The sequence below is a fragment of the Vitis riparia genome, chromosome 7 (genome assembly GCF_004353265.1).
Source record: "Vitis riparia cultivar Riparia Gloire de Montpellier isolate 1030 chromosome 7, EGFV_Vit.rip_1.0, whole genome shotgun sequence".
In the NCBI taxonomy this organism is placed as follows: Eukaryota; Viridiplantae; Streptophyta; class Magnoliopsida; order Vitales; family Vitaceae; genus Vitis; species Vitis riparia.
In genome coordinates, this window is record NC_048437.1 from 9,444,632 (window position 1) to 9,454,969 (window position 10,338).

The 10,338-nt window shown below is 36.6% G+C and overlaps 1 protein-coding gene across 6 annotated transcripts; it reads left to right on the forward strand.

Moving 5' to 3' along the window:
• The first annotated feature begins 585 nt into the window (after positions 1-585).
• LOC117917798 (protein ASYMMETRIC LEAVES 2) lies at positions 586-4,032 on the forward strand. Of its 6 annotated transcripts, none has more exons than XM_034834187.1 (5): positions 587-1,174; positions 1,555-1,691; positions 1,840-1,944; positions 2,405-3,147; positions 3,860-4,032. In XM_034834187.1, the coding sequence occupies exon 4, from the start codon at positions 2,451-2,453 to the stop codon at positions 3,099-3,101; it is 651 nt and encodes a 216-aa protein (XP_034690078.1). In that variant the 5' UTR covers positions 587-1,174; positions 1,555-1,691; positions 1,840-1,944; positions 2,405-2,450; the 3' UTR covers positions 3,102-3,147; positions 3,860-4,032. The 6 variants fall into 6 exon arrangements, with proteins under 6 accessions (XP_034690080.1, XP_034690078.1, XP_034690079.1 ...); XM_034834188.1 differs by having other exon boundaries at positions 1,569-1,691; XM_034834186.1 differs by having other exon boundaries at positions 587-1,170.
• Positions 4,033-10,338: the final 6,306 nt, after the last annotated feature.

The window sequence follows — 10,338 nt, forward strand, 5'->3', positions numbered from 1 at the left end:
ATAAAATGACAATTCGAGATGTTTTTTGTGGCACCCAAGAGTGAAGATGGAGGAGGGTAGGTAGGAGGAAAGTATGAAGTTTATAGAGGTGCAGATATGGGGTAGAAGTTTAAAATGAAGTTGGGAGGAGGAATCCAAATGAAACTGCAATCAATTAATGGAGTGGGGCTGATGGAATGATTGAATGTTTAGCAGTAGCTGAGTGATCTTAAGAAGGTTGATGAAGCTGTTTAGGATGTGTTGAATTTTGGAGATGGAAATGAGTTAAGGAAGCATTGATTATGAAAAAGAGGAGAGAGAGGAGTGAGGAGGGGACAGAAGCAATAGTCAAATACCTGAAACTCTGAAAAAAAAGAAGAATGCTATTTGCTATTATTCCTAATTCCTATTTGCTACGAGTAGGGAGTGAGTGGTGTAGAAGGATGGGTCATGTCACAAACATCAACAGAACATGGCATAACAATATATCATATAATAGCATGCTCTCAAAGACTTAGAAACATCTCCCACTCTCAGTGTTGGTGTTCGTGACTTTTGTGACTTGTGACTTGTGACTTAGCAGTGAGCAGTGAGCAGTGTGCACTCTCACTGCGCAGAGAGAAGACCTCACGCCCTCACGCCCTCACGCCCCCACACCCTCACGCCCTGTTTGCTTTGCTTTCTCCGCGACTCCTTAGGCTCTGCTCTTGGGGGGAATTCCCCCATTCCCCACGATTTATTCTTTAATAATATATGTCCATATTCATTTCTACTCTATTATATTAAAGAAAGGAAAAGAAAAAGAAAAAAACACACACATGACACTCTCTCTCTCTCTCTCTCTCTCTCCCCTAAATTAAACCCTCTCTTTGCTCTTCCACAACGCCTTCTCATCATCATCATCTTTATATGCTCGTTCCCTGCTCTTTGTTTTCCGGCGAACAAGTAGAAGCGATAAGAGTGCGCCAAAGAAAAGCGAGTCAAATCTGCATGACCCGTCGATATTGCGAGGCATAGATCAGGAGGAGAGGAGGAGAGGAGGAGACTCATAAACTGTTGTACACAGGCAGTTTGCAGTTCTCAGTTGCCAGTTGCCGTTGAAGAAAGACTGATAAATAAAGAGATATAGATCGAGGTCTGAGGATCAAGGAAAAAGTGGAGAGGAGAGTGTGAAAAAGCTTCAAGGCTTTTGTAAGTATGATCCCCATGTTCTTTTTCATCTCATTGATCCCATCATTCATCAATAGTAGTAAAACCAAGGAACCCAAGAAAGAAAATAAAAAAAGAAAAAAGGAAAAGAAAGGTTTGACTGAAGAAATCGAGGCCACGCATCACTACACCTTATATATTTTTAATTAAACTCCACACGAGTATCAACAGGTAGTAGGGACTAGGGGGAGAGCAGTCTCCTTTTATCTCAAGATCTCTCTCTCTCTCTCTCTCTCTCTCTCTCCCTCTCTCTTTCACACACAGCCTCCTCCTCAGTTCTTCTCTTTTTTCTCCTTTGTTTTTTATAATAAATTTATTGGTTGAGTTCATCCCGAGATCTTATAATACAATTAACCCCCTCAAAAGTCTCGTCTTTACAGGAAAATGAAGTAATCTCTATGAAATTCAAGCAAGATCTGCTTCGAAACTCTTCATCGAATAAAACGCTACTTCACGAGATCCAATCCACCTTCAACCATCGCCGAATCAACCTTCCTTTGCTGGTTAGGGTTTCTGGCTGGCTACAGAATATGGAAATGGAAAATATAGAGATATATATATACACATGTATACATATATTTTCCTTTTCTTCTTTTATTCTAGCTTTGCTTACGCGTATTAATTCATAATTTCCTGACTTCCCTTTTACAGTTCATATCTCTTGACCTCCAGCCACTCCAAGAATCTTCAACCCCAAGCCTAAGATACTAATAAACGCAAAAAAGGGAAGAGAAATCTACACCGTATCCTCCAAAGGTAAGCATTCAAATTTTCTCATATTTTGGAATTTTAGACGGTCTTCATTTTACGACCTTAATGAATTGTTCTTAGAAAAAAGGAAAAGGAAAATGAAAAAGAAAACGTAGATCTTAGAGAATCCAAGCTTCATTAGGGAGTTTTGACCTTTATTATCTCCAAAACTTGTGCGGCATGCTTGCCCCATTGTTGCACAAGAAACGACTTTATAGCTCTCCGTTCTCCCTTATAATTATCCTACGAGCCTTTTTGTTTTTGTTTGTATTCTTATGATCCTCTCTCCCACCCAAGAAAAAGAAAAAAATGGCTCCACGTTTTGGACTTGATAAACCTAAATCAAGCTCGGGATTTTCATGTGTCCATCATGGTTTCTCTTCTCTTACAGTTGTTTTTTGAATATTATCTCTTTTGATTTTGAAGATAATCTCCTCTGGGGTGTGTTTCCTTTCAATATTTTCAGTGCAGAAAAGGAGTGAAAATTCAAAGTTGAAGCATAATTTGTAGGAATGGCATCATCGTCGAATTCCCCATGTGCAGCATGTAAGTTTCTCCGGCGAAAGTGTCAGCCGGAGTGTGTGTTTGCGCCATACTTCCCACCGGATCAACCTCAGAAGTTTGCCAACGTGCACAAAGTGTTTGGTGCCAGCAACGTGACGAAGCTTCTCAACGAACTGCACCCACACCAGCGCGAAGACGCCGTCAACTCCCTGGCTTATGAGGCTGACATGCGGCTCCGAGACCCAGTTTACGGCTGCGTGGGCGTCATCTCTGTCCTCCAACACCAACTCCGCCAACTCCAGATGGATCTCAGCTGTGCCAAATCTGAGCTCTCCAAGTACCAGAACTTGGGAATCACCAGTCACGGCCTCATTGCGGCAGCAGCGGCCGCAGCCACGGCCACGGCCACCACCCACAATCACCACCACCATCCACAGAACCTGGGAATCAACCTCATTGGTGGTGGCCGGGATCATCACTACCATCACCAGTTCTTCCCAAGGGAGCAACAACAGATGATCAGGACCTTTGATGCTACCAACAACTACGATGCAAGCCTTCTGGCCATGAACGTTTCCGCAAGCATTGGACAACTCAGTCAGTTTCACCAACCGAGGGCTGCTGGAGGCGACGATCGCCGGAGCATTGATCCCTCTTAGGGTTTTCCAGAAAAAAACTTACTCCAAATCCCATTAATGTCTGTTGGTAATTACCCCTACCCATCCTTCTATTATCATCTTTATTTATTATTATTACTCTCTTTATCCATCTCTTGTTATGAACCCTATGATAGACTACGAGGGTTGATGATGATGATGATGAAGCCCAACGCTTACGGCAACGGAGCGAGCTTCTGAGATTAGGGTTTGAAGAGATAAATTGAATTTAGATGCAGTAGGCATTTTGCTACTTTTTTTTTTTTTTTTCTTTTTCCTATTTAGTCAAACTGATAATAATGATCCATGTATAGTATCGTATGAAATACAGACACAATTCCCACTGTTGACCAAATATTCTACACACGCCAGAAGAAAATGAAAAAGAAATGGCTGTCAAATATTGTCCAAGAACATATATAAATATATAACAAGTTTTATGGGGCTCACAGTGGAAACTGTTTGGCTGAGTGTCCTGACTCCTCACTTTTTCTCATGATACAGCCTACAATGCGCACGGTTGCGTGAGACAGTCATCTCATGTATTTCGAATTTGACATCATCCCCTGTACTTCCTTTGGGATTTTATCATTTTGGTGTTGGTGTATATATGACCCTATAGCTACCTTCAGCCTTGCAGCTTGCCATCCTCTCTGATTGACACAAATGCATAACATCTATCTTTCTTCTACTTCTCTCAGTTTGTATGCAATTTTACAACACCAATTTATTAACATTTTCCTCTGGGTTTTGACATGCAGGTTGTGAACAAGATTCAGCATTTTAAGTCGAGAGAGAGAGAGAGCGAGCGAGCTTAGTGTTGACTTCATCTTAATACCCTTTCATAGACAATTTTGTTATATTTAGTGTACTGCCTCTTAATCTTTCTCAATATATTAATTATCTTCATCTCGTCTTGTCATTTGCCCAAAAAGAATATATATATAAATATTCTTGTCTTGCCAAAATTGTACTGAGTACTTACTCTTCCAGTCACAGTAACACCCATGGTTAGGGACGACCTCTCAAAATGTGCCATGCCCAGATTAATAATTTTTTTCTGTTTACACAGTTAAACAGACCTACATTATTAATTTTCAATATTGTGAAACATGGAAAATACATAAGATAGTAATTAGACATGAACAGTTCTCTATCTACTGATAAACCTAAAACATATATAGATTAAATGTTATAGTCTAAAATCTTAACTTGTATCATATGGAAAGATGTTTCTTCTTCCAGCCTGTGGCGACATGCATGCAGAGAGGTTCATTGTGATCTTCCCATGGTGATCATTCATGATATTCGAGATTATTTTCATTACTGTTTGATAAGAATAAAAGTGGAATATTGTGTTGAAGAGGTCATAGACTATTAAAAAATACATATAAAAGCTAAGGAATAAATACTTAATGCATTAAGATTTGAGGGGTGATCAGGTTGGGAATGAGATTTGATTGAAGGGAAGCATTTGTTATTCTCAGGAATAGATAGTTAATGCTAGAGCCAAAATAGTTAGGATGGCAGGGTGACTGTTAAGCATAAAGACCAATTATACAAGAAGGAGGGCATTTCCGAAACAAAACAGAAGACAACTCAATAAGACAAAAAGACTTGGTGAGAGGTGGGTGGGAAATAAAGAAAGGCAACCCCCCAAAAAGTTGCCCTCACTCTGGCAGAAGCATGAAAGGCCGTTGCAGAGGAAATGTCGAGAGGAGGAGACATTTAATACTCTTTTACTGTAATGCGAAAAAAGAAATTGGAAACTCAAAATCCAACGCCATGCCATAGAGGAGCTGCTGCTGCCGCTGCTGCTGCTACTGCTGCTGCTGCACAGAAAAGATGGGAGAGAAGATGAGGTGAAGCCTCACCCCCTAAAAGAAAGAAAGAAGGAAAGAAAAACTTGTGATTTCTCATTTCAAACGTAGTCAAAAACATTGCATGACAATGATGACGTACTTGAGCAATGATGTTCTAGCTTTAAATGCTTCGCCAGTGTCTCTCTCATTCATCAGGTACTGCTGACGCATGGGGGCCGCATGCGCATGTATGTTGCTACTATGTATATATGCATCCAAATTAACCCCCAATGCCAATGCCCCCCATATGCTGTGCGGATCAGATCAGTGGATCTCATCTACTCATATCCAACAATCATGACCCATGCCATCTATCTCCATCCACACTCTCCACTCTCCACTCTCCGCTCTCAGCTCTCCACTTCACTCCCAGTCCACACCCTACATCAACTAAATCTCCTATCATAATACCCTATATTATTTTGTTGACCCTTTAACCCAAGCCAACCATTTTCAACTAGGCCCTTCCTTACAGTTTCTTTCCCTTGTTTTTCTTTTTTTTTCAAATTTTTATTCTAATTCTGTCCAATCCCAAGGAATACCAAAACCCTTGAATTCAGGGGAAACTCTAAATTTCACATGAAATATAGAAATTCCTCCAAAGCCCCAGTCTAGTATTAAATGGGAAGTCAATGATCTGATTTCTAAAAGTACTAATTCTAATTAAAAGTAATTTCTTAATTTTTATATTGGACACACTTGTTTTATAATGGGTCTTAATTGGATGCATTGGAGAGCACTATTGAAGTATTCATGCATGATAATGAATGAGGTTGCAATAATTGACGGCAATTTATTTTTTTGGAGCCAATCATTCATTATGAAAATGTATCTTTTAGTGTTGATTTCCATTTCTTTAAATAGGATGCCCACCTCTCCTCAATTTCAAGGACATTTATCTTCATTTGGCTTGCCCATCCAATCATTCAATCAAAACGCAGCATAGTTTCACGCCTCGGATGCTGAAACCATCACCCTTCTATCCCCCCCCATGATTTATGGTTCCCAACCCATTCATTTCCGTAGAACATATATGTATATATCCTCCTTAAATATGCAATATTTTCCAATTTTCAACTTCATTTTCAAATTTGTACCAAATGAACAAATCCCTCCTAAATAAAACTTATTAAATGAAGAGCTGAATTAGAGGTAGTGATAATCCCAATAATGAGGGGCATGAAACATATGAATATGATGGTTCAAGGATATAAAGATTTTTGAAAGGAAGTCAAGTCAGCTCCACATGGTCAGAGAAATAAAAAGGACAAAAAGGTTGGGGGGAGGAGGCTGAAGAGTAGAGTTGTAGGAAGGACTAAAGAGGATGAAAATGAGAAGGCGGGATGAAGGAAGGAAGAGAGGAGAGAACTCTGAGAGAGAGAGAGAGAGAGAGGAGGTGACATGAAGTGAAAGGGACGGTTTTAAAGGTAGGGGGATATCCCGACACGAGCACGCGTTACGGAGCAAGGCGGTAAAAGCTAAAGGAGTAAGCATTTATTTCGGGTTGTCCCTCTGACCCCACATTCAATCCGGCCCCCTACTACCCTCTCTCTCAGCCTCTCACCACCATTTACTCATGCCGATGCCGATGCCGATGCCAATGCCAATGCAAATAAACCCCCCTCTTTCACCATGCTACCTCGCATTTATTGGACAGTGCCAACACCATGACCACCCCCCCTCCCCCTCTCCCATTCGACTTGACTAATCTTCTTTTTTCCCTTTTCTTATGCCTTCTCCTTTCTCTGTCCCTGTGTTCAACTGTTATTATTATACAAAAATTGAAACTAAGGCATTAAAGGAGTTTAATCTGTACTGATCATCAGCAGTCGCAGAGGCTTGACTATTCCTTCTCTCTTCTATTCTTTCTTCTCCTTCTTCTTGGAGTTTGACAAACACGCTTTCCTAGCTACCCATGCAGCAAAAATATGAGAGAGAGAGAGTGGGGGAGAGCCAGTCCAAGTCTATAAATAAATAAATATGAAGACAAAGAAGAGAGAAGGAGAACATTTCAGGAACATCTGTTACATCTCTTTCTCCCTTCCTTAATTACATGCCTTTTGTCTCCCTCTCTTTCTATACCTTTCTCCATTCCCCACCACCAACCCCATCACCCTATCAACTCCTCAATGCTACTGTCTATGCTGTGGGCTGTGGGCTGTGGGTTTCCCATTTGCCCCCACTTGTATCTTACACACATTTTGGTATTTCCATTTCATATTATTATTATTTTTATCATACCCATCTGTAAAAGTCAACTTTTCTCCGCTTGCATTTATCTTAGCATAAATTTGACTTCAACATTACTGACGACTTCATCTCAATTCTCATGGTAGATGTAAAAGTGTCGTTCACATTCCAGATCACTTAAAAGGTATTTAAAATCTATTAAAGTTTCACCTAAAAATATGAAAAGGGGAAAAAACCATATTTATTAAATTAAGTTTATTCATGTAATTGATAAGCTTTAGGCCATGTTTAATTTCTAAAAAACAAATTGAGGGGAAATAAAGAAGAAAAAAAAAATATATATATATATATATATAAAGTGGAAAAGTAAAACAAAACAAACAAATATATATTTGTTTGTTTTGTTTTATATATATATATAAAATTATTTGAAACTTATTTCATTTATTTTTCTCCTTTGGTATAAAATTAAATATTAAAAAAATGATAAATTTCTTACTATTTTTAATTATTTGTTTTGTTTTCTATTATTCATTATAAATGAGAAAACCATTTCCTTTTCTTTCCTTAATATTAGGAACTAAATATAGCCTTTAATTTATAATAGGACAAAAAACTTAGTGACTCCTTAATGATAATAATTGACTCCTTAATGATAATAAATTATGGATTGACTTTAACCTTCATATTTAAGTGTGATAAGTAATGACTAATAAATTATGGATCGACTTTAACTTTCATATTTAAGTGTGATAAGTAACAACATGTACCCTACCATGTGGTCCTGTGACTTTAAAACGCATAAAAGGAACCCTTATATGAATTTAGGGACTTTCTTTTATATTGAATGTGAGACATCACAAATATCTCATATCTAATGTGTGTCCCACATAATTATAGGGTCAAGCAGATAAATATCTTTTACAGGTCAAACAAATCCTCATACCAACGAGGAATTCGCTTTCATATAATTAATAACGACTTACATCCAACCATATAGATATTGTTTGTTTTGGGTCTAAGAACCCTTACGAATTTAAAATGTGTTTATAGGATGAGAGGAGTTCATACTTGCGTCAGAAACTTTCTCCACATTAAAAAAAATAAAAAAGAGACTTGATCAAATTTAATTTAATGTAAACTAATACGATTGACTTCAAATATTATCTTAAAAATCTTTTCAAAATTGGAGAATCTTTCTAAATGAAACCTTCCTTGATTAATGTTATTCATGATTAAAAGGTTTCTAAAATCCTAAGCACTTTGTTTAACCTATTTTCCTCAATATTTTTAACTAAAAAATCAAAATTTTCTCAAATCTTGGAAAATCAGGTCAATACATCAACCTATAGGTCACCCAATTGAGGAACATATTGACTTATTAAGAAAAAAGTCAACCGATTAAGGGGGTTTGAGCTTCCAATCTTGGTAGTGGCCGCCAATCAAGGTTTTCAACGTCAACCGATCAATTGATAAATCAATTAGTTGAGGTTTTTACCTTAAATGGCGATTTGTTGTACTTGCCTACCACTAACAGTCATGAAACCGATTGACCGCCCAAGCTGAATGGCTGATGTAAACAAGGCCTAACGACTAGTTTCCCATCCTCCTCTTTATTTTTATTTTTATTTTTATAAGTAAAAACAATTGTATTAAGAAAACCTAAAATACACCTAACAATATACACAAAGTATACATGGCAACAAAGCCAAAGGGAGAAGAAAAGAGCAAAAAAATGCATTACTTATAACTCAATCAATCCATAAAATCGAAAATGGACCATGAAGTACAATCTACATGCACCATAACCCAATCCGAAAATGTGTATAAAAAAAACCGTAAAATAACTTGATCCGCTAATTCATTTATCGAAGAAAAAATGGTTCCAAATCTTTCAAGCCTTAAGAGGTGTTTTTCAATGCACCTTTTTTAGAACTTTGCATATCAATTTAGTGCATCTTAATCCTAATTTCAATTATATTATTTAAACTAAAAACTATAACTAGGAAATTTGTCTTTGAAATATCAATATCTTGTAAACTTAGTGACGGATTGTTTCAAGTGTAAAGTATCATTTTGAATTTATTAAGTATAGGGTATCATTTGAAGAAATAATTCAAGTGAGGCATGAATGTTGCCTAAGTGTAAGATATCATTTGAAGAAAATTATAACAGCCCATTAAAATCGGTTAATCAACTGCAAAAATTGAAGGTTTCTTTGTATAATACCCGATTCCTCACCCCCTTTTTTGGTGTTTACTTAATATAAGATGAGTATAAACGTATTATACAATAGGGATTGTTAAGAGGCAACATGATCTAATTAATCAAGCACAATTCTTAAATATGATTTGAAGATGGCATCAAGCTAATTAACTAGTTTAGGTTATGCTTAATTCGTTGATCTCTTATATGACTTATTCATTATTATGTCATAATTATCATTGGAACTTTTAATTCATGTGGTCATATATTTAATGTCTTTTCAAAAATAAATTTTATTATTAATAAATTACATTTCGCACAATAAATTTGATTATAATGTTTTACAAATTTAAAGTCTTAATTCAGTACTAAATCTTATGAGCTCCCAATGCGAAATATATTTTCGAAAATGCATTTGTTAAATGAAATGGACGAATTATTCTCATTATTATGAAGAATTTTTCTTCCAAGCCTTAATTTTAATATTTGATTATGGTGAGAATACAAAATAATTAATAAAAGTTCGTAGATTTATCTTTTGTATTTTGCTCGGTAAAATTAAAGTTGTATATAAATAAATAAATAAATAAAAACAAACCCTTCGATTCCTATTTTAAAAAATAAAATATTTATCGCAATAATTGAAAATCAAATACATGTATCTTGCTGGGAAGTGTTTATAAGAAATATATGTGATTATAATATTAGAGATATCGAATGGAGTGAGAACTAAGAAGGCTTATGGTTTATGGTGTAAATATAAAAAGTGAGATCTAAACCCAATGATTGTATCTAGTTTTTGTTTTCTATAATATTTTATAGTATAATAGAATGATCCATAACATATAACGAGATTATGGTGCATGACAAACCCTTGTGCACTAAAAAAACTACCACACACAAAAAGAGCATAGCTCACAAGGAAGCCTAAGTGTCGAGTAAGGATTTGGTTTTAACGAGTTTCCTAGATCCGGATTTGGTTT